Source organism: Sturnus vulgaris, chromosome 11 (assembly GCF_052056855.1).
Source record: "Sturnus vulgaris isolate bStuVul1 chromosome 11, bStuVul1.hap1, whole genome shotgun sequence".
NCBI classification, from domain to species: domain Eukaryota; kingdom Metazoa; phylum Chordata; class Aves; order Passeriformes; family Sturnidae; genus Sturnus; species Sturnus vulgaris.
Genome location: NC_142253.1, coordinates 6,724,698 through 6,748,901, shown reverse-complemented (window position 1 = coordinate 6,748,901; position 24,204 = coordinate 6,724,698). Strand labels below are relative to the sequence as shown.

The following is a 24,204-nucleotide window of genomic DNA, read 5'->3' as shown; positions in this document are numbered from 1 at the left end:
GTACAAGCCAGCTGCCTCTCTTCTTAGCAAACTTCTTATTTTGGTGAAAAAGAAACTTTCTTGGTTTTAAAATGAATTTGTGTGTCATTTGATAAGTGAGGGAAGACCAAAAAATTCGGCTTTGATTATGGTAACTTAAAATAAGAGCAAAAGCCACAAACTGGTTTTTCATATTCTTTTTATCAGCAGATACGCTGTAATTTTTAAAAGTGGTTACTTAGGAAATGGTTCAGAAATTAATCATTTGGTAAAAATTAGATTTTATTGTCCATGTGCTGGTTTTGGTTGGAAATCCAAAACCTTGACAGTCAGACCTCACAGCATGGAGACTTAGGATGTGGAGACCCATCTGGAATTCAGGACAGTAAATAGTGAGATTTTGCAGCTGGAAAAGCAGAGCAGGAGTTTGCAGGGATTGCAGGGTGGCAGTGATTGTGTCGCTCACGGATAACCCAGGGAGCTGCAGCTCTGGGGATGCTGGGTGCCCTCAGGCTGGGCCGTGTCAGCCCAAGGAGGGTGGCTGGTGACAGCCACGTTCGGTGGAGAAATGGCCCTGGAGCCGCTGGCGAGGCCTGGCCGCTGTCCGTGGCAATCGATGAGCGTGCACAGAGCCTGGCACCGCAGCTGTGTGTGCCGGTGCCCGTGGCTGGCAGCAGGCCTGCGCTGAAGCCAGGCTGGGCACGGCTCTGGTGGCCGCCGGGTGCCCCAGGCCGGCCCGGCCGGATGCGGCCGAGCGCTGCCCGGGCTGTGTGCACGGCGTGGAAAATCCCACAGCGAGGGATTAAGCGCTGCGAGCGGCCCCGTGAGCCCTTCTGAAATGTCACCGGAGCCGTGTGGCACCGCTCCAGGAGCAGCAGGCAGCGAGCTGGCCAGGGCAGGGACAGACCCCGGGGCTCCGAGCCTGCAGAGCCGCAGGCCGGGCACAGGCAGGGCCCGACTCTGCCTTGAGTGATTCCCTGCAGAAACAACCCCAAAAAGCCACGGCTCAGACTGGCAAGAGGAAGGAAAAAAAAATAGCAATCAAACGTTAAACAGCCGATTGCAGCCTGGCCAGCCCCTTAGATAAATCAGCAGCTGTTAATCAAGATGTTAATTAAAGAAACTAGTAAGAGCGTGTTCATTTTAGCGGTTTTTCTGAGTGTGCTCACCCGTGTGATGTAGAAATCAGAGGGCAAACACTCGTGTTACAGCTCTGGCTGTGGGCAGGAGGGTCTGTGCTGTTTGTCTGAGCCCCGCAGGAAATGGGAAATGCAGCCACAGCCTGCATGTGTCAAGTGCAGTCATGTTTTTCATTTAAAAGGTTAAACTGCACAAACATTTTAGTTAGCACATCCTAATTACAGCGTTGCTCCATTCTTTCAAAAGGAAGTGTGAAAAGGCTGGTAATATTTAATTTGAAAGACACTATTGTGCAGGCACAGTAGGTCTGTGCCCTCATTTGACTGTATTAGTGATTTCCCTAGGATTTTGCTGCAGTAAATTTTTAATTAGTGTAACGTTAACGTGGTTAGTGTTTTTAAACATGAAAACTGTTGTTTTATGCCAATTGTGATTGACCAGTGATAATGAAATAAGCAGCGATTATCTGTTTTTTATCCTTCAAAACTTACTAATGCCTAAAACCGTTAAATTTGGGTAAAGTAATGTTAGGATTTGACTTAAAAGAAGAAACCAAGTTATTTACTTTCAAGTGATGTTACAAGTTACATATTTACATTTCAAGAGACTGTTGGAAACTTTGGAAATTTGAAAAACATTGCAATACCACTGATTTTTTTTCCCACCGTCCTTTTCCGTTGTGAAAGAGTTAAAAATTGTGTGCTTAAAACCTCAGAACAGGAAGAGGGGTGCTAGCTGTGCAGGCAGAGCCCCATGCTGCTCTCATTTCTTGAGTTTTTCCTGCAGGTGCGCACTCAGTGTAGAGTGTCCTGTTTGCCAAAGGGAAGCACGTGGGTTGTCACACCTGTAGGTGTGCAGGTACAGGTGAGACACGGGTGTGACATCAGAGACAGCTCCAGGAGCTCCCTCCTCTCTGTTCCATCAGCAGAGAGGGGCTAGGTAGTTGTCCAGTTCAAATATGTGTTTATATTTTAGTTTTTAATCTTACAAAGCTCTCGTGTCATGGCAGTGGATGTCATTAGTTAGTCATGCAGTACATAAGAAAAATATTTGTGCTCAGTGTCTTTTTATCCTCTAGTTTCTTAATCAAAGAACGTGATTTCCTTAGCTGACATTATTATTTTCGTGTACACCCTGTGATATTTCTTCCTACTGCCAGCTCAAAACAAAGTCAATTCCCTCTTGTTGATCTCTTTTGTGTGAAGATCTTTCCATTTCAAGGCCTTTCTTTTACCCCCATCTTCAGAACTTTATGCTTAGTGTGTAGCCCCCTTTGTATTTTGGTTCACTAACAGCTTTTTAGCAAGTTTTCATTGTCAGCATCTTTTGGTCAGTATACAACATTTAAAATTTGCTAGGTGTAAAGAAATAGCTACAGGGGAAAACATTTAATTCCCAATCTGGCGTGAATAGAAGCGTTAGGAAGATGAAAGCCAGGCAGGCATTTGGATAGGTGAGCTTGTCTGAAGTCATGACACAGTATTATACTATGTGATCATGTCTTCTAAGGAACATTGTTCATGCTGAAGAAGAAGAATATGGTGTTAAAGATGTAAATCTAATTTCTAGGTAGAGAATGGGCAGAGAGAGGGAGAAAAGAAGAAATTAGGTGGTGATTCTTCCCCTTTTTATTTGCATTTTTCAACACACCATTCTTTATTAATCCTTTGTTTACCAAAGTTTGTATTAAACTTTGCAATACTGTTGGGGTGTGGTATTTATTTTGAATTTGCTTTATAACTTTTTTGAAAAACTGAAGCTTTTCTTTTTTGTCATTCAGGGTAAACCTAAACAGCTGGAAAACTGTTGTCTTATATTTTTGAGAAAGCTGACCCACAGTGCATCTTGAGGCACTGCTGATCTGTACTGCTTACCTCTGTCTGTTTGATGCTCTTGTTTGTCGCCACTGTCGCTTTTCTGAAGTTTATTTCAAATAAGAATTATTTTTTTAATAGCAAAAGAATGACTCAATACCTGCCTTTTAATCAGACAGTGCAGGTTTTGTCATGTCATCAACAGGCTACACAGAGATTAGTGTTCATAGTGTGGATGTTATAATCTCTCCATGGCCCAATTACCATCTAAGACACTCTACTGTCCTTCCATAATAACTTTGCCATATTTATATTTCAGTGCCTAACAGATGTACAGGACAGTTACCAACCATACCTCTTGACAAATTCACTGGGGAACGGTACCAGAAGGTTGAGCTCGGATGTTACACCACAGTCTTTTTGAGATGTTAAAGCCCTTGCATTTGGGTTTACCTGAGCAAGGATGGGGTGAACATCCTGATCTGGGTGATGAGGGGAGACATTCCAGCAGTTGGTCTCCCTGGCTCCATTTTTGCTTGTGGTTCTGCTCCATGAATAATTTAGTGTCCTGCTTCTATCAGTTTTCCCACACTGTTCTCAAGAGTTTTACTGGTCTGAGAGGGCTCTGAATAGCTCAAGCAAACCCGATGGGAGTGTCCTTAATTCCAGTTTGCCTCTACACAGCACAGAAAACCCCAGTCTGTCTGCAGGCTTGGGATGGCAGTATGCTTGATGCTTCAGAGGCTATTTTACATCTCTTGGGGGAAAACTCATGTATTTTAGGGAGGAATTTTAAATCCTGTGGAAATTGATTAAAGAACTACTTGTGTGCTGACTGCAAGGGGGTTTTGAAAGGATTAGTAACAAATAAGGAAAAATGAGAAAACTGGTTGTGGAGAGGCAGCAGCTGGGAAGGGGAGATACTTGAAGGTTATTTATTTAAATACATTAGTTTATTGTTAGATTCTTAATAACTGTGTTTGCAATCTGCTGCTCACTCTTTCCTGTGGTGGTAGTCTTGGATGTCAGGGGAGGTGTTTTGGGTTTGGGGCTGTTTTGCAGCAGGTACCATAGAGGACATGGCATTCCTGCCCAGGTAGTGTGTGCTACTAAAGAATTAAAACCCATCCTGGCAATGCTATAGTTATACCTTAAAAATTTATCCAAAATTATAATTACATAATTATCTCTTCTTTGAAATATTTTTAACTACTGAAGTTGGCATTCAGAATCTTACAAGTGAGGATGATCACTTTCCATTTCTCCTTCTCTTTTCTTAAATGGCAGCAACAAAACTGACCCTGCTTATGCATAATTTAACACAACTTTATTTAATATATTTTGCACAGTGATCTCTTGTGAGTAGATTTTAGTTCTCTAAAATAAATATCTAGACAAACTATAAACTTACTGTGGTGAATATTTCTCAAGTGAGGAAGTGTAAGACATAAGGTTGCATCAGCATTGCTTGGCCATTATCTGTTTAAAAGATATTATGTATGGTTGTTTCTTAGTGCCACAAGGATACGTGACTATCAGTTGGCTTCTTCTTGTGGTTTTGCTAACACTGAGTGATAAACAATAATATCAGCTGCCAGATGCAAACCAATGTTTTTTTTATGGAACAGTAAGACAAAGCATCTCAGGACTGACAGGCAGTACTGGTGCTCATCAGGCCTTGTTGGTCTGTCATACTGGTTGCTTGGGCTCCATAAATATTCTGTTTTGTACCCTTCCTGCAGAAGTGAAGATGACTTTGTTCAGCTAAATGTGTAAGGTCAAACACCACAGAGTTGGAGTGACCTCATCCTGACTTACAGTGTGCACAGAATTGATGGCATGATTAAAGGGACATGAGTGGAAGATTAAGGCAGAATCCTTGGGATCTAGGTCCCGTGATTAGAGCAGGATAATGAAGCAGCAATAAGTGAGTGAGCAGCAGATCAAGCTCCTGCACAGACCAAGCAGCTGCACCCTGCCAGGGTGGCAGCAAAGGAGGAGTAATTTGCCTGCTATGCCTGATTGTTTTAGCTCCTAGTTTCACCTGCAAAATCCTCATGGATCTAATATTTTCTTTTTATCTTTGCTATGGTGAGATCAGAGTGCTGGTGGACTAGAGCTGCAAAAGGGATCTTAGTTGCTTGCTGAGTAAAATCTGGAGCTATGTTGAGGTGCCCTTCCATAGCTGTGTCTGTGCTCTGCTATCATGTCACAGATCTGAGCTTCCTGGAGAAAGGAAAAAACCAGGTCAATTAGCTCTCCATTATTCTAGAAATTAAATACTCTTACTGACAAGAAATAATTTTTTTTTATCCTCAGGTAAAATATATTTGTTTTAATATGCCTGTCAAAATTCCTCAAATGATAAGTCACACAGTAGCTCAGTATGATGGAGAAAAGGACAAGTTTGTTTTATATGTCAGGATTATCATGCTTATACTTTGTGATACAGACATGAGACAACAATTGCTTAAGCAAAAAGGGTTTTTAATGCTTTGTTTCAATGTACACATCTGATCCGATAGTTTGAGGAGTACTTGTTCTACACAATACTCTTAACCTGTGTTAAATCTTTTTCTAAATGTTCACTGAAGTTCCAGCATGTCTAACTGAAGCAAACTCGTGTGTGTTCTCCTGGGTGTGCTTCGTTTCTACTGCAGCTGCACCAGCACTGACACAGGGCACTTTGACTTTTTGCCCAGTACTTATGTAAGGAGTCAGTATAAAAAAAAATGGGTTTATGAAACTTGATCTGTACATCTTGTATTTGCTGCTCAAAGCTATTAATTGATGCCCAGAGAGAATGAACAGCACAAAATATTTGCTGGCTTTTGGGAAACAGGCATAGACCTGGGAGGAATGTCTTGAAAATTTTTAAGAGTATTGTTGCTCTTTAATTAATTTTTTCCTTAATTTTTTTGGTAAGCATGAAGCAAAGAAAGTAGCATTTTATGAAAAATCAAATGCTTTTTTCTATAAAAGGGTATCATCTTTTAATATAGCAATAAGTTATGAATCACAGTACGTCCAACTGTTTACTCATTGATAGAAGAATAAGCAGTAGTAGCCAAACATAATGAGAAGCTTTCTCTTTTCTTTTTTTTTTCCTGCCCCTTCCAGGTTACTTTTTTGCATTTTGTCAGAGATTGCTGCATGTTTAGTAGGAAATAGACAATGGAAAATAGGATTTTTTTTAAACCCAAGAAAATTGGTAGCCAGACTAAGGGCCAGATGAAACTTTTTTTTTTTTTTAATCTCTGGAAGAGATTGATATTATCAATATCTATTTTATCAGGAAGTCCTGTGTCCTTTGGCCTGATTCATATATAATATTTGCTCAGCTATAGGACAGAGATTCTGTGTTTTTCCAACTTGATAGATGGGAGCAGAGATATTGTTTGCTGGGATGTCATCTCTTTTCACAGCTTTCTAGCTCTGCCCAGTCCTTCTTCATAGTGTAACAAACTTGATGCATAAATGCAAAGGTATTTAAGGAGGAGTTTACCTGCTAAAGTTTAGTGTTGAACACAGCTTTCATTTTAAACCAGATTCTTTCCAGTGCTGTGCCATCAAGGAAGACTTTCTGGTTCTTTGTCCAAAGCCAAAACTTAGATTTTTTGATATTTAAAAAGCAAAACAAACCAACAACAACAAAAATCAACAGAAAAACCCGCGGAACAACCATAAAACCCCTCCTTCCCCTAAATTTTAAATTATACACAGTTGCTGAAATAGAAATATCACTTTGATATGCTATATAAGCAATCGCAACATTAAAAAATTGTTTTCCTCTCAAGAATTATGTGAAGGGATGCAAGTGCCAACCTTTAAAATTTGAAAACTGAACACCTGAAGATAGTTATATTTTTAAATGTTTTTGGGCTGAGACAGTTTCCATTTGTCATTATTCTATGTTAAATTGGCAGATTAGTAGAATTTATTATTGTAATATGCTTAGCATAAAAAGCATGGTAGTCTTGATTATTCAATGACAGTTTGTTTAGTAATTTTTCCAGTAAAAACTGTGTCAGTCTGTCAGTAAGTATATTCTTAGATCAAATATACAATTCTTAACATGTCTGGTTTCAAAAATAATATTAACCTTCTCTATTAAGATGAGACGTCAGTGTTCTTCACATGGTTTGCAAAACAGTTCTTAAGTAGATTTCACTTAAGATCATGAATGTTATAAAAAAGACTGAAAAATAAAAGATAAGTAAATTGTAGTAGCAGCACTACCTCCATTTGTAGGTCTAGGCAGGTTATGAAAAATGAGCTGAAAAGACTTCTTGTTTTGTTGATAGACAACATAAGTTGTGGTTATGCACAGAAGTGGCGAGTGAAGATTTCACAGCCCTGCATTGTTACAATATCTCTTTCAGAAATTGTCCCAGAATTTTAGAAAAAGTTCGTTTGATGTGTTGTTTTTCTGGGTGTGTGTGTCTGTGATGGAGATCCTCTCTGACAGGTAGACTGTAAACCTGTGGGTGATCAGACATTAGCCTTAGTTCTCTTAAGTAATTTTTTTGTTATTGCCAATTTAAAACACTTTCTATTAAACTCACTTGGTTGAGCCTGGTGCTGCTGAATGTTCGTGCAAATGGCAGTGGCATCTCAGTTTGGTACCAGAACAGTGCCAGTTACAGCTGCAGAAGAGAAATATTCCTGTCATCCAGGTAAATAGCTGAGATTGCTATTTTGTCTGGTTTCTTCCTAATTATGGAATGCAAGGAGGTTGTCAGTTTTATTCTAGTCCCTTCTTCTTTTCATCTGCTAGTTTTTTTCAAGAAAATAATACTCTCACTTCCTTCAAAAAGCAAAAGTCATAAACTCCCAAGGATTGCATAGTCATCCACTGGCTTATTGAAGATTATTTGTAATTGTGATAAGCACTTGTATTTTGAATTTTCTAAATACACTGAATGTGGAGGAGTATTGAGTAATGTTTCTCAGTATCTCACAGGGTGTAGCATCACTGGACTCTAATGGCCCTCAAACAGTAACTTAACAGAGCTGCTCAGGGATTCTTGCCACTGCTATAAAAAGCCATTTGGCAATAAGCACTGCGTCACATTAGAAGCACAGGCATTTACTAGAACATAAATATGCTAAAATATTTCATTTACAGACTCTTCAGTAGCAGCTGGTTCTAGAAAACTAAGTGGATAACTAATAGTTTTAAATACTACAGTTTTAAAGCAGTTGTTCTTGAGATGGGTGATGTTACTGAATTTGCTTGGTATTTTTGTAGAGCATTTCACACTTGACTTCTTGACTATAATTACCCATTCCAAAGTGATGAGTATTTTGCGAAATTTTGCAGAAGGTAGTTTGCACCCATTTTTGCAGTTAAACAGGGGAACACACAGGAGTTGGTTCAGTTTCTTTCTTAGTCCAAGCTCTACATTCATTCATTATTTTTATTTTTCTGAGCTGATGAACACATTTCAAGTGCTCCTTCCAAATAGGTCATCTAAGCAGAACACAGATGTACTAATTTACATTTCCCAGAGCGTTACAGGCTTCTGCACTGGACTTGGCTGCCACTCTTGGCTGTAGCTGTAGCTTCATGAGTAGCCTGCTGCTTCCATGGCTCACTTAAATCAAAATCTGTAAAGTGATCCTGAGATTGATCGGCGGTGGATTTGGGCACCTCTAACAATACTTGGCTGGAAAAGATATGTTACCACTGCCTTTGCACTCCCCTGACACACCTCTTTCTCATGTCTCTTAGATCTGTGGTTTTCATTCACTGGATTGCCAGCAGTGTCTCTTAAGTAGGTGTTGATTACACCGATCCTCGAGGAGCCACGGGTGTCCCTGTGTCAGTGAGCACACGGTCCATGTCTGTGTAGGCAGAGCTGAAGGCTGCCAGGTGTTTTGAGAATTCATGGTTCTGAAGAACTACCTTTACAATAGACACTATTTTACCTGAAATGGTGCTAGCAATATGAAGGTTTTCAAGGTTTTATGTTAATTAAAAAACATGTCCAGTGACAGAATCTGACCTCTCTTAATTCATATACTCAGGTTTTTGGAGAATATCTGCTGCTACTTTTGATGCTGCTGCTAAATAGAAACAAGAGGAAAAAACCCAACCAAACAAAAACCAACAGTGCTCAAAAACCCCAGTGTAGGTCAACATTTGAACTGATGTTGTCAGAGGTGTTCCACACTGGAGGTCTGATAGATCATACCAAAAGTTTGTCATGAAGTAAAAGTGAAAATGTTGGATTCAATATAATTTTGATGATTAGGAGACATTCTTACAGATAATACTTATCCTGCAAGGGAATATGATATTTAAACGTGCCTGGCCTGAGGATAGGGGTCTCTTGGCTTTGTGTATCTGAGGTCCAGAGCTGATTGTGGCTTTAGTGGCTGAGATACGTAGCTCCCAAAACGAAGAGATTTCTGTAACCCAGACCAGCATTGGGTGAAACCTCATGGATTACAGAGAGGCTTGAATCCTCTGTGCTCTGTGTGGGGCAGGGAACCTCCCAAGCCAATAAAGGAAAAATGTTAATGGAGTAAATGAGATGAAGTATTTACAAATTCTTTCTATATGGGAGCTTAAAACCCCTTTTCACTCTTTCAGAAAGAAGACACAGCTCCTCCAGCAAGCCGCCTTTGACTCCTCCCTCCTCTTCAGTATTTTCCCTCATTTCATCTTTCCCGTCAAAAAACAAAGGTAGCAGTGGAAGTGGGAGCAATCGTTCATCCAGTGGAGGTACTAGTGCATCATCATCAAATTCCAAGTTGTTGAAATCACCCAAAGACAAGCTGCAGATCAGCGGAAACAACAGGTTAATGCATTCGGTACAGCACAGCAAAGTTCCCCATGACAAAATGTGAGTATGCCTTTTGAAAGAGAATTAAATGTCATTGCTTGCATAGACACTGCTATGTCAAGAAAGTTTCCTTTTGTTTCAGAGCGTTTTTTGTTTAGGTGAAAATAATTTTAAACTCCTCCAGATCTTTTCCTACAGCCTAGTCAAAGATTATAGTTAATTCTCATATCTGTGTTGAAGAAGAGCTCCTGCAAAGCTGTGTCTTAAATCACCATGGATAAAGGTCATTTTACTAGAGGCTCCTAATTCTTTGATGTAATTTGCATACTTTGATCATAAGGGAGTTTTAGCTCTGTTTCGGGTGATTTTTGACCTGCACATGTGAGATAATAGCACTGCTGATAAAATTTACTGCGACAGAATGGTGCATTTCTCACTGGATGTAATGGGCCCATTGCAGTTGTTTTGGGCAGTTGGCAATGATACTCTCTGTCCATGAATGCAAGTAATGGTTTCTGAAATCCCTGGACACTCTGAGGTGTCAAAGAAAAGAGGACAGAAGAGATTATGGGTATCAAAAAAAGGTGAAAATTGAAAAGATAATAGGAAGGTCTGCATTTATATTGGGAATAGATCAGAGTATTGTTGAATAATAACATATTTTAGCTATTTTTTTCCCATTTTTCTCTCTTTGTTTTTCATAAATAACAGTATGACTCCATCTGTCAAAGTGGAAAAAATTCATCCAAAGATAGATGGTGCCCAACTGAAAGCTGCTGTTGGTCCAACTTGTTCTACTACTGTGAGTTCCTCAATAAAGACTGGCCTTAATTGTCCCTCAATACCAAAGCCACCCTTGCCTTCCCCTGGACAGATACTGAATGGTAAAGGTCTTCTCTCTGTGCCTCCATTTTTGGAAAAGAAACCTGAAGAAAATACGAATAATAGGAAATTTTTGCATAAAAGATTGTCAGGTAATTTTTTAAAAATTATTATTAGCTATATTCTTCTTAGTAGAAATATATATATGGAAATAAGTTCCAGAAGTAAATTAAAACTCCTGCAATACTGTAACTTATAGTAACGGTTTTAAAATATTATAATTTAAGTCTATAATTTGAATTTGACATACACTTTAGGGATGCAAATACCTTGAAATTGGCTTTTCCTTTCAGAAACCTGTACAGATCTCAAATGCCTGTCAGCTCTGACAGTTTTAAAATTACACTCTTCTATCTCTAAAGATTCTAATTTCCTTCTTTCTATATGGAAGGTCCAAATGTACACAGAAAACAGAACAACTAGCACCTCATAAACTCAAAAATGGAATCCCAGTCTGCTCTTCACACCTTTTAACATAATTATTTTGAGTGTTAGTAGAATGGTATAAAAGCTCTTGACACCAAAGCCAACAAGCAAAAACCCACCATTTGTTTGTCACAATCCATAATGGTGATCTCTACTCCTAACAGACAGCATCAAATCCACCTTTGAGGTCACTTACAGGTGTTTGTAGACTTGAGATCTGTATTTCAGCACACCATAAGCTTGCTGAGAGTGTAGAAAAATTCATTTGTACAATTTTCTTGTGCATTTTTATCTGTACGTTTGCTTGTGTCATATTTGAAGTTTCCAATATGATTAATTTTTTGTGATGAGACTAAATGTTGGTATTTCAAAATGTTTTTTGATAACTTTTCAATACTGTGTCTTTGACAGAGAGAGAATTTGATCCTGATATATACTGTGGTGTCATTGATGTGGAAACCAGGAAACCTTGTACTAGGTCTTTAACATGCAAGGTAGGATATCTGAATCAGGATAAGATTATCTGAAGTTTTTATTCAAATTCTTGAGGAACATGATAGCAAATGGAGAACTGCACATTTTTGCTGTTGGTAATTACCACAGTAAGTGGTACCTCTCAAAATATGTTGCCCAGAACCAAGAAGAAATTGTTTCTGAAGTTCAGTTAATTATTTTTTCAGAAAGTATTTCTCAAAGTAACCTGGAGATTTGTGTTTTTGTATAAACCCTTTAAACATGGATGTTGGCATGGGACAAACTGTATTATTCCACATGTAGGTAGCAGAAGGCCAGCATGTTCCTCTCTTTGGGGGGTAACCTTTAAGTTGTAGATCATGAATTTTCAAATTCCTCATAAGCATTGAAAATATTGCTTATGAAGGATTTAAATAATTCAAGCCCTTCCCTTCTCACACCCTTTCCTCTCCCCCCAGCAGAGTCTGCAGCAGGTTCTTGATAGGAATTTGTGTAAATGCTAATTCTGCTGGATGAACTGCTACAACCAGCTCCTGAAAGAGCCATGGAGCACACCTAGAGGTCAAACTCTAAATTAAACAATCATAAAAACTTTCAGTCAGACAAATTGTATCCTCTGGCTCCCAAACCCTGGGGGACAGAGAGCTGTCACTTGCTCCCAAGGAACCAAGAATCCAGATCCCCTGCACTTGTGTAACATTTTGCTGCTTTCTGGCAAAGCAGCTCTACCCTCAGTTTGGAAAACGTCTGGTAAATAAACCACCTACAGAACAAAGGTAAATGAAGCTGGCAGTAATGACCCAGAGGAACTGAACTTGAACACATTGCCCTTTTGGAATTACAGAGGGGAGGAAATTGTTTTGCTAATAGAGGAGGGAAAAGCTGCAAGATTTTACAAGAGAAATGGGCAAAAAAGAAGTGAAAGAGTAAAAACATTTTTCAGCAATGCTTTAGAATATATCACTCATGAAATAATTTTTGGAATTGCTATTTGTGTCTGAATTATGTGATAAAAACTTTTACCTACTAAAAAGAACCAAATCAAACCCTTTGTGCCATATGAAAAAGGTATTGTGTGTGATTTTAACAATTCAGAAAAATAGCTTCCATTTACTTACTTAGAATTGGTGCCATTTATACACATACACATCTTACTGTGTAGTGTTCAGGGCACTCAAAGAACTTTGAGTCCTGACTGACTCTGGATTCCGTTAGTTGTTTTGAATTCCTCAATATCTATTTGATTACTTTGGTTTTCAAGGAATATATTAGTTTACAGAAGGAAGCACAGTACTTCTATAAATATTTTTCAGGTCTCCCATTAGAAGTCTGATTTTAAACATTATATTGTTGAATATTTTTTGAAGTGAAAGTAAATATTTTCTCTTTGGTTTTGCAGGAGTTGGCAATTTAAATATCAGTGTAAAAACAGGTTTTCGGTTTAGTCTTAACCTTATTAAAAATTTGGCAGTTTGGTTTTTAAAAAGAAATTTGAAAGAAGCCTTTTACCAAATTGGTGGTTTTGTTACTCTGTATCGGACAAGGATATAATTACCCACCAAGCAATTTTAAAAGTTTGTTTTCTAAGCCATATTTCCATTTGTTTAGTAAACCAGGACTGTGATAATTTTCTGTTTTGGAGCTCTAGACACACATTTTGAGTGTTTGACTTCCCCAAATGTCATAGCCTGAGATTAATGATTTATTCCTGGTTCTGCAGACACATTCCTTAACCCAGCGGAGGGCTGTACAGGGTCGAAGAAAACGATTTGATGTGTTATTAGCTGAGCACAAAAGCAAAACCAGGGAAAAGGAACTTCTTCGACATTCGGATCATCATCAGCAGATGCCCCCTCTCAGGGAACCACATCCCTCGCCTACTAAAACTTCCCAGGAGCTGCACCAAAATTCTCATGGAGTTACTCTTACAGAATCAAAGCCTTTATTACCTAATAAACCCAAACCTCACCCCCCCAGTCTTCCAAGGTAAGGAAAATCTGCAGATGCAGTGGTGTGAAATGAATATTGGGAGCTTGCTGAGATGGATTTTGAGGGAATGATATGGATCTGTTGGACAGGGCAGTGTGTTTGCTCCAGGCCTGGTGCCTGTCTGCAATTAGCAATTACCTGCTGAGGGTAACTCCTGCCGAGGAGGGGTTGGTGTTTGCAGTAGTAAAAACTGACTTAGAATCAATGGAAGTGGTTGAGCAACAACTGGGCAACGCTGCTTTTCCAGGGGTGCCACCATACTCTGTCCTGCCCCTTGGCAGGTTACAAAACTGTGGACAACACCAGGGATCTGTTAATGTAGATTTCTTTCTCTCAGTAGCAGTAAGCACTTAAAGGGTGGGATTTTTGACTGGGCTTGGTTCAATAACACCTGGTTACTGCTTGCCTTGCCCAGGCCTCCAGGCTGTCCAACCCAGCACAGTGGAAATGCCCCCAGTGAGTCTCCTTCTGTCCACGAGTCCCCACACCCTCCCTTGCCTGCAGCTGAGCCAGCATCTCGGTTATCCAGTGATGAGGGAGAATGTGATGAAAAAGAAGAGCCTGTTGAAAAACTGGATTGTCATTATTCAGGTCATCATCCTCAACCAGCCGCTGTACGTTTGCAAAGTTACCTCAGTCTCTCTCTGGCTCTAATTGTGTAAACAAGTTACTTTGGGGTTTTACAGGTGGTTTTCTGTGGGGTATGTGATTTTGGTTTGTTTTTTTTTTTTTTTTCGCTTTTTCTTTTCTCCTCCCTATATTTTGAGAAAATTATTTTGTGGCCTAGTAGGCAGAGAAGGTTTAACTAGTTGCAAAATAAACATGCTAAAAAAATGTATTCATAGCTGACTTCCCCAATCCAAATGAAACCAAAATGCCAGAATACTAAGGGTGAAATTGGTAACTGCTCTAAAGGGCTGTGGTTTTGGAATAAGGACATGTAAACAGTGTCTTTTTGGTGCAGTTTTCTTATTGGACTCCTCCTCCACACCCACACACATTTTTTACTCAAGTTACCAACATCACATTAAAGGTAGCAGTAAGGTATGTTAATATTTAAATTTTGACAAAAGTTAGTATAGCTAGTAAATTTATTATCCAGCCTGGATGTCAAATTATATCCTTTTTTTAAAAAAACAGACTTCTAGCTGATAGCTGATAGGTCCTCAGAAATAGATGTTACATAAATATCTGTGTATGTATAATGTTTATACATAAACAGACATACTGCTAACCTTCTCTGTTTAATCAGAGGAGTTCTAATTTGACTTCTGTTACATATGGGAATATCAGAAGACAAGAAAATTATCTCAATATACCAAGGCCAAAAAATTTAAGTAGTTCTTGGGCCATAGATATAAAAATTCTAATTTCTATTTTTTTTATCCTCTACTTAAACATCTAAAAGCATATCTACAATTAAAAGATTGTTATTCAGAGAGTTGTTATTGAAAGTAGAAAACACCAATAAAAATCATGTCTTTTCAGTTTTGCACATTTGGTAGTCAGCAAATTGGAAGAGGTTATTACGTGTTCGACAAGCGGTGGAACCATATTCGATGTGCACTTGACTACATGTTGGAGAAGCATCTTAATTCACAGATGTGGAAGTGAGTAGAAGTGAAAGATGTAAATGTAAATTTGGTGTTTGTAAATGTACGTGGAACCGTGTGATTCTAGTTAAAGAACAGTCATCTTGTGTTCAGACTGAAGGTTGATGGTCTGTGCTTTACATTTTTTGCAACAATTAACTATCAGTTTAATAAAATCTTTCAGAGGCATTAATCAACCTCAAGATGCAAACATTTTAAGGTACTATTATTAGACTATTAGTCTGAAGAATGGTGGCTATGTGGGGTTTTATCTTTGTTTTTCTGTTCACCTGCAGGAAAATTCCCCCAGCATCCAGTAACACAGCATCAGTCCGTGCCCCACATCGGACAAACCTGATGCCTGCTCCTCAGCACGGTGTCAGTGCAGCAGGGTTCCTCTTACCCACCACGGTTATGGCATCGCCAGCGTTGGTCTCTCCTTCCTGTGTGTCTCTGAACAACAAATCGGTACCATCCCACGGGACGACACTCAATGCCAACCCCGCTGCTCTGGGTGCAGTGGATCCTGTCTGCAGTATGCAATCAAGACAAGTGTCTTCTTCCCCTTCAACACCTACAGTGCTTTCCTCTGTACCTTCACCTATGCCCAGCAAACCTCAGAAAATGAAATCCAGCAAATCTTTTAAACCTAAGGAATCTTCTGCTGGCAGTGGCACCTGTAACAGCACCGGCAGCGTCAGTAGCAGCGGCGGCTCAGGAAAGAAGCGTAAAAACAGTTCCGCACTGCTCGCACCTTCTCATTCCACAGAGTCCTTTAGAAAAAACTGTGTGGTTAACTCTGGAAACTCTGGGACCTCCTATCATCCCTCAGTGACAGCTTCGTCCCACAGCGTTGGCCTCAACTGTATGACTAGCAAAGCTAACTCTGTTAGCCTCAAACATGACCAATCAGGGAGGGGTCCTCCAACCGGGAGCCCTGCAGAATCCATAAAGAGAATGAGTGTGATGATGAACAGCAGCGACTCCACGCTCTCCTTAGGGCCATTTGTTCATCAGTCTAGTGAGCTGACTGTAAATTCACACAGCAGTTTTTCACATTCACACACTTCCCTTGACAAATTAATAGGAAAGAAAAGAAAGTGCTCACCTGGTTCAAGCAGCATCAACAGCAGCAGCAGCAAATCAAACAAAGTTGCCAAATTGACATCGGTGAACAATGTTCATGCAAAACACACTGGTGCAATCCCAGGGACGCAGGGACTGATGAACAATTCTCTGTTTCATCAGGTAGGAAACCTTGTCTCAAACTAAGCCAGCATGAAATGCCTCCTCACATGCTTATAATACATGTGTTCTCTAAGTGTTAAATAGATAGCCAGTTCCAGATCCTGCTCGAGTAAAAGGTGGTTCTTCTCTTTGTCCAGTACTCATTTTGAGTGTTCTAAGGGTACATTTATGCAAGACTTTTATAAACGTTCTAAATTAAAAAGCTGCACTTTAGGAAAGAAATTTTAAATGGGATATTTCAAATTCCTTATATGCTGTAGCCTGTGAATTGCTTTCAGATAAAATTAATTCCTCTTCTTTTTAAACCGTAATATTAAAAGTGAATCTTGCCAGCCTGCTGTGGAACTGAGCTGTGTGCCTCAGCCTGACTCCTTGTTTCTGTGTCATTCTACAAAGTGGAACATAATGATGCTGATAACAGAACTGTGATACTGTGATAATATAAGCCTATTATCCCAAGGTGTCATTGACTAACTTCTTAGTAATAATGAGATTAAATATAATAAATCAGATAATAAGCCTTTTTAGTTGGTAAGGCAAACAGATATGCTATAAAAGAAGCAGATCTCAGGAGTATGTAAGATCCCATTTTAAAAATTAGTTTGGGGTTTTGATTTTTTTTTAAAACAAATCTCACTGGAAGAGTAGTGCATTCAGGATGAAAAATCCAAGAAACTTTGTTTTCTCTGCTGCTAAAAACTGAAATCTCTGTAGCTAGAGAGCCAGGAGGTCAGTAAGAACTTTTTGAGAGTAGTTTCTTAACTTTCAGTTTCAGCCACAGAGGAAGATTTTCACCTTTATGTGTGTTTACTTAACCAGAAAAAAAGCCTTCGGATGGCTGAATTTATTTTTGGACTAACCTAATAATTACTATTTCAACTATGCATTATAAGTAAAAGAAAAATATAATTTGAGTGTACTAAGAGGGAAAGCATGCCGTTATAACTTTGAAGAGTTTAGTTGAGGATTTTCGAGTCTCAGAGAGGCCAACCTCGTGTTATCAAAGTTGCTTTGTGTCTGAGATTTCCCCCCAGATAAGCCCTTGTTAGCCACAAAATGTTTGTTTTCAGTGCCTCTGAGGGCCTGGCTCACTGATCATTGTCTCTTTTCTTGCCCCCAAGCCGAAGGCTCGTCCCTGATAGCTGAAGGCACCATGGTGAGAAACAAACTGGACAGTTTTCACTACAAGCAAAACCTCCATCTGGATTTCTGGACTCCAAGATGCCTTGAGTTTTCCCAACTTCCCATGGTCCTCAGGTGTGGAAATCTACTGGACTGTCACTTAAACAAGGAATTTCCCTGAAGCCATGTCTGTAGCAGTGAATATTCTAGAAATGGACACTGGATGAAGTTCAGCCACATAATTGCTCTTATCAGTGTTAACAGTGGTCTGGACTGTTTGCTACAAATCTGTGAGATTTTCCTTACAGGAGTACATCATCTTGCCACTATTTGACATAGTCTGGCTGGGCAAACGAATGTGTTCTGGGGGGAAATAAACATTACTGTGGACTTATTTTTATACTGATGGTGTCTTTTGTAGGTGATAGCTAACCAGACAGACACCCTCAATGGAGAGGACCCCATGATAAGGGGAAAAATGTGTGAGGCACAATGGAAAGAAGCCCTCAAGAAGGGAATATGGCTTTAGTGTTTTTATAGCAACGTTCCTTTAAAGGAATATTAAAAAATAGCACAATTCAAAAAATAGTCTGTTTTGCCCAGCCTTTTGCAGGTAATTTGGGATAAGAAGCTATCAGGAGTTTAAAACAAAACAAACCCAACAAAACCAGAAAAACTTGTTTGAGGCCACTGCTCAGAAAACAAGTATAAAAATGCCGTATTTGTGTGATACAAAACCTATTTTCTATTCTTTTGAATGAGATTTTATTGTGGAAGAAAAGTTAATTTTGTTCCTTAAAAATTCCAAAAATATCAAACAGACAAAGGCAAATAACCTCTAAAACTCTATTCCCAAAGAACGTATTTATTGACCTATACTGTATACCACAGGCCTTTGTTGTTTTTTTTTTTTAAATACCTGTATTGATGAAATTAGGCTGGATTTGTCTTCCTCTTCCAGCTGATAAAATTAGCCCTTTTAAAACTGAATTTTTAAAATATTTAAATATTTTCTAATAACCATAAAAGTCAGTTTCTTTCTGCATTGTTTGTGTAACAAAATTATTGATGTGTGATGCCTCCTACCACTTGGTAAGATTTTTTTTTTTTTAGTCAAAATTCTGGAATAAATGCCAATTTGACAGCAGAGTTCACTGTGAAGCACTGGTCTGTGCATCACAGTCATCCCAGGCTTTATGAGCATGGGGGGCTTTAGAGTTTTGTATAATCCAGCCAATTTTTAGGAAGTATTTTGTCTTGCTTCAAAACACCTCAAAAGTTAATTCAGCCAAAGGGCTCATTGTATTATGGTTTGACTCATTTGGATGTTTTAAGTTTTTAAACAGGTAAAGGCTCAAAACTGACTAAACTTTTATTAAGGGGGCAAAGCAAAGGAAGATGAAATCCTAACAAAGAAGATTTTTATTTTCTGCCTTAAAGGGGCATCAGCTATTGCTGAGAAGAGACAATCTGAGCCTGTCCAACTGTTCATGTAGCCCAGCCTTCTCCCCATTCTGGTGGCAAGTAGTAAGTACATCAGGGAATCCAAAGCCACTCTGAGTAGCAGTTGCTTAGTTGTTTACCTAACGATGCTTTCAGTTTCTCCTGAACTTCCTATGAAATCATTGTTATACAGCAAAACAACAAGAAGCCTCTATGCAGACACTTTAGCTTTGAATTGATACAAAAGATCACACTGAGAAAGCAATGTACTAGAGACTCTTATTATGCAAACTTAAAAAAAAAGTAGACAACTTTTCAGGAACAAAAGGATTCGTATTTAATAGGACGCCCTGTTGAAAGGATTGTTAGAGCTGCGATTGGTTTAATGTGAAAGGAACCAAAGCGAAATGCCACAGAAAGAAATCCAAGTGTAATAAATCCTGCACGTTTGGAGAGAAATCCGTGCTCTGGAGTCCCTGGGGCAGAGCTTCCACTTCAGGATAGCATCAGTCACAAGTGCAATTTGACTCTTGGTAGAAACAAAGGTAAAGGAAACAAAAATTCGGCAAGTTTGGATGCTGGCGAGTTTGTGATTGAACTGTCCTCTGGTTTTTAAGGTTCTCTTGATCTGAAAGCAAAATGGTAAATCTGTGCTCCTTCAGTAGCATGCAGATGTGGACAAAGTGAATTCCTGATGGCTGCTCCTCCAGAGCCTGTGTGTGCAGCCACCTGCACCACGTGGGCTTGAGCCACTGGAGCAAAGAGTCCAAGCATAAATCCTGCCTGCCCTAGACCTGCTCTAAATATTATGTTTTAGATCTTGGTTAGAAGCAGAACATTGTTCCTGAAGCTTTTATTGTCACATAGTTCTTACTGTAAATAATTAAGGAAGCTTAAAATTAATTTTCCTTGCAAAATTGAATTTGCAGTGGCTGGGTTGTTTCTAGACAGATTTTGGTATTAATTTAAGAGATACAGTTTTTATAGTCTTTCCAACTTCTCGTTATGACTCCTGCAGTTTTCTTAACCTAAAAAATTGCTGCAATGATGAACAAAGAATTATACAAGAAAAAAACATACTTTTGTATCTTTATTTTGGAATTTCTTGTTCTATTATAAATATTGAAGTATCCCTATTTCAGAAGACATATTTTGTTAATTGATTGTACATATTTAAATATGTATTTTTGCACAGGTCTTTTTTTCTTATATCCAGTTTTGGTACAATTGAGATCATCTAGTATTTATTTATTAATTAATTAAAAAAAAAAAAAAGCAAATACCTTTTTATAATTTGAAGTGGTTCACTGCCAAGCCAATAGTTAACATGCCTACTTTGCAATGTAAGGGATGCCTCCGTTTTGTGAAAGCTGTGTCCCTTTTCCCTGTCTCGGGAGTGGGTGGATCCACGCCAAGGATGGCCAGGTCCCTTTCCTGGGAGCCTGGAGCCCACGTGGTGGATGTGGCATTGCTTCCCAGTTGCCTGACTCCCACAAGATCCATTTAGTGAAGTGACACCCTGCTTCTCCTTTTTTAGTGTTCGTGTGCGTGTGTGTGCGTGCGCATCCGTGTGGGTCTCATGTGGTTTAAAACTAACGGAAAAACTGAAAGTGCCTGATATAACTAGTTTTAAGCTTGGACTGTTTAGACAGCTTCTCCTTAAAAGACTTGAATGTTCAGTTGAAATTTTGGAGCTTGCTTTTTCCACCTATATATAATATATATATGTGTGTGTGTATATATATATATATATATATATATACACACATGCATATATCTATATTTCTAAAATTAATTAGATGGGTTGACAAAAGAAAGCAAATTTTGCTGGTAGCTTTTATAAAATCTTTTAATTTGAATACCTTATGTTGGAACAATCCCATTGATAAGTCATATTTAGTATAATGCCAAGGGTTTGAAATATGGTTTTAACCAGCAGTTTATTTAACTGTCTCATTCTGGGAAGGGAGGGAGAGCAATACTCATTAATCAAATAATTTAGAAAAAGTTTAAAATTGGTATTCTAAAATGAAGAAAAATCCCCAAGTAAGTACCTCTTAAAACCATGGAAAAAAAAAAAAGTGATTTCCAAATGACATTTCTAAGGCAGTTGTCTTCCTGTAAGAGTTCTCTTGCCAAGGAATCTCTCGTCTTTTACTCATTCTGTCCTGGAGGAGGGAATTGGGCTTAGAAAGATTCTTAAATGTTTCACTGTTCAGCAGAAAATAATCATTTTTACCTTTTGTGCGAGATATTTTATGTTTTAAAGATAATTTTGAAATGAGCACTACATAATGTCAATGTGAATGTAGGCCTTGGAAGCATCTTGCTCGGTGTTGAGCCTGGTTCTAAAAGCAATCTCCTGTGTAAAATGTGTGAATAGTTTGATAATTTGTATACATAATCAAGAGCATCTGATCAGCTGAACTCTGTGTTGGCTGCTGTATAGTACATGAACAAATGTCATGGGATAGAAAAATTACTTTGGATATTTAAAAGAAAAATAAATATATAGTCTATTTGTTTTGTAACAAGTTTCTGTAAATAAAATAATTTATACTATTTATAAGAAAAAGTTGTGCTTTGCTTCATGAAAAAGATTAGTTTGTTGAACAAACATGTTACTAAACAAGGCAATAAAATTAGGACTTTTCAATAAATGAGGTTGGTTGCATGGAATATATTATATGTTTCTGCTTCATTATAAAATCCTTCGCTATTAAAGGAAAACATTATCTGTATCAGTGCCTATGTGAACTAATTTCAGAGAATTGGATGTGGTCAAATTCTATCACTGTCCCTTGGCATCACGAGTCAGCCTGGTAGGTTCAGAGCTTTCCATCCTGCAGGGGGTTGGTGCCTGGTTTTGGGCAGTGCCTGTGTCACCTCTGCAGCACTTTCCTGTGGAGGGACCTTATGTTACTTAAGGTTCACACTTTATATTATTTTCTAATCGGAATAATGAGCAGCGGCCTTTACAGCCCCAGATGTGCTTATACTGAGTCATCATGTTTCCTGGATTTTTTTTCCTCCCAAAAAAAGTGTCTTCTGTGTTTTCAGAGTTGGAAGATGCAGTGTGTGAATTCAGCAGGTTAAACAGTGCTGCAGAGCTTTCCTCTGCACGGGACTCGAGTGTGTGGGTGATTTCAGAGCCGTTTGTAAAACTGCTGTTAGTGGAACAGGACTTCAGAGTGACATCTGTGGCAAAGCTTCCTTTATTCTGTCTCTGTTTTGTTTTGGTTTGGGTTTTTGTCCCCCTCTTATAACAAGTTTTTTCTTAATATTTGGAGTAAATGCTACAAGATGCAAATGGGGTTCAGACAACAGGCAAGTTCTGCTTTGTCTTTTTATGATAAACACCTCTAGTAGTTCTACTTTTACTTTCTGCATTACTCAATATTTTAATTTCTTTTTTTGTCTTGCCTTCTTGCAAATCCTTTTCCTTCCTAATAGCAATGTCCTAGCACCTGTGCCTTCCTGCATGAGCTGCAGCTGGTTCTGCAGAGCTGTACAAGTGACCACAGCCCGGAGCACGTGGGAGTCGAGTGTTTGCAGCCGAGCAGGGCTCTGTGCTTGGCATCGTGTTCAGGCAGGTTCGTGACTCTGAGTGCTTCAACACTGAAGGAGTAACTGCATTCAATACAGGGTTCAGCGTCCTCTAAAACTGGCAAGGTTAAGAAGGGAAAAAAGGTGCATTCACCCTGTGTAACCCTGAGCTCTCGGAGCTCTGTGGAATTGGAGCATCCTCCTCTCCCCTTCCTTTGCTGTGTTTGGTGCAGTGCAGTGCCAGGGAGCTCTGACCCTGGGGCACAGCAGAGCTGTTCCTTCCTTGGGTTCTCTCTTGTGGTGACTGTTCACTAAAGGAGTTAGTGATGAAAAATGGTTCTGACCATGTGCTGGAGTGGAACCCAGTAAGCACAGATGTCCCTGAACCGGGTGGAAAACAACTTCCCTCCCATCAGTCACTGTCTCATAGGAAAATACTCCAGTTTATATTTGGGACAGTATTTGGTGATGTAGGAGACTGCCAATGCACGCAATGAAACCCCAGGGTCAGAGGTTCCCTGTGTGTAGGGTTTGTGTATTTGTGCCCTTTGCATTTAGTATCAAAGCTGGGGAGATGTGTCCCGGGAGCCCGAAGTTGTTTGGCTTTTTCCTGGTGGAGCCGTGTTGGGCTCAAAGGCTACAACGTGACTTTGGCAGGAGCTCTGTGCTGGTTGTGCAGCCCTGGGCGAGGGGTGGGGATTGGCCGGGTGCCCTGGGGCTCTCTGAGGCCGGAGCGCCGCTCCGTGGGCGCCTTGTTTACACCGAGTACCAAAACAACCCAAGGAGGGCTTGCCCTGGCTTTATTTAAATGCAAATTCCTGTTGGTTCATTATTATCACGTTCTGCTGCAACAAATCATCAAACACATATGGCTTGTAGGATCCACCGTGAGACACTTTATTTTGACTGGATGCTTTTTTCAGTGCTTTGGCTCAGAGCTGTGTTAGCTGCTGGATTTGTTCCTAACAAGCAGCATGGGAGCTTTGTCATGGAAAAGTGGCATATGCTTGGTCTTTTTCTGACCCAACAAACTTCGAAAACCTTTAGGGAACTTGTTCAAACTAATGTGGATTGAAACTTTATTGCCAAGGAGGAAAAACAGCCTGAGAAGTGCAAGTAAAAAAGCTTTGTCCAAGCCTATAAGAAATAGCTGGTGTTGATATTTGTGCCCAGATCGATACAAAAGTTTTCTTCGGCATCAGCAGGGACTGTGTTGCTGGCATTGGGCTTGGTGGTCTCTGATAGTACTGGAACATTTTTGTCCTCCATTTTGCAGTTTAGGCCCCTTCACCTTTCTGGTCAAGCACAGGTGGATTTTTTCCTAAAGCCAGTGCCTTGTCCCTTGACTGCAAGGCTGGACCTTGTGTTCAGGGAGAGAAGCACCAGAGGTGTTGGCAGGTCAGCCAGAAACTGCACAGAGACTTGCACAGAAACATTTCAACTGGTTTGTAGCAGAGCTTTACTAACAAATCCTAAACCACCTCATCTCCTGCCCTTCCCACCTGCTTTCCCACAATTAATGCAGGGATGAATTGCAGAGAGAAGTTCAAGCTGTGGCTTGAAATCTTTGTCTGGTTCTGGCTACCTTGTAGCGAGGGTGAAGTCAGCCTTGCAAAGCGAAATTGGAGAATGGCATTAGCTCAAGGAACTGCCCAAGCTTAAATTACAAGAGAGAATGTACAACTTTGGCATGTGGACTATAAATCCATGGAAAGGTGTCAAAAGAGAGGCATGAAGGCCTGTGTCTGCAGTGCAGTG

At 39.5% G+C, this 24,204-nt stretch overlaps 1 protein-coding gene across 4 annotated transcripts in view; it reads left to right on the top strand.

Annotated features, from left to right (window-relative positions):
• ATXN7 (ataxin 7) overlaps nucleotides 1–21,641 on the top strand; it is an 85,976-nt gene extending 64,335 nt beyond the window's left edge. For all 4 annotated transcript variants that reach the window (XM_088171328.1, XM_088171326.1, XM_014873077.2 and 1 more), the window contains 8 exons: nucleotides 9,532–9,784; nucleotides 10,436–10,698; nucleotides 11,444–11,526; nucleotides 13,227–13,492; nucleotides 13,911–14,109; nucleotides 14,984–15,105; nucleotides 15,384–16,335; nucleotides 17,457–21,641. In XM_088171328.1, the coding sequence (XP_088027454.1) occupies nucleotides 9,532–9,784; nucleotides 10,436–10,698; nucleotides 11,444–11,526; nucleotides 13,227–13,492; nucleotides 13,911–14,109; nucleotides 14,984–15,105; nucleotides 15,384–16,335; nucleotides 17,457–17,474 (2,156 nt within the window). In that variant the 3' untranslated portion in view covers nucleotides 17,475–21,641. The remainder of the gene's footprint in view (nucleotides 1–9,531; nucleotides 9,785–10,435; nucleotides 10,699–11,443; nucleotides 11,527–13,226; nucleotides 13,493–13,910; nucleotides 14,110–14,983; nucleotides 15,106–15,383; nucleotides 16,336–17,456) is intronic.
• Nucleotides 21,642–24,204: the final 2,563 nt, after the last annotated feature.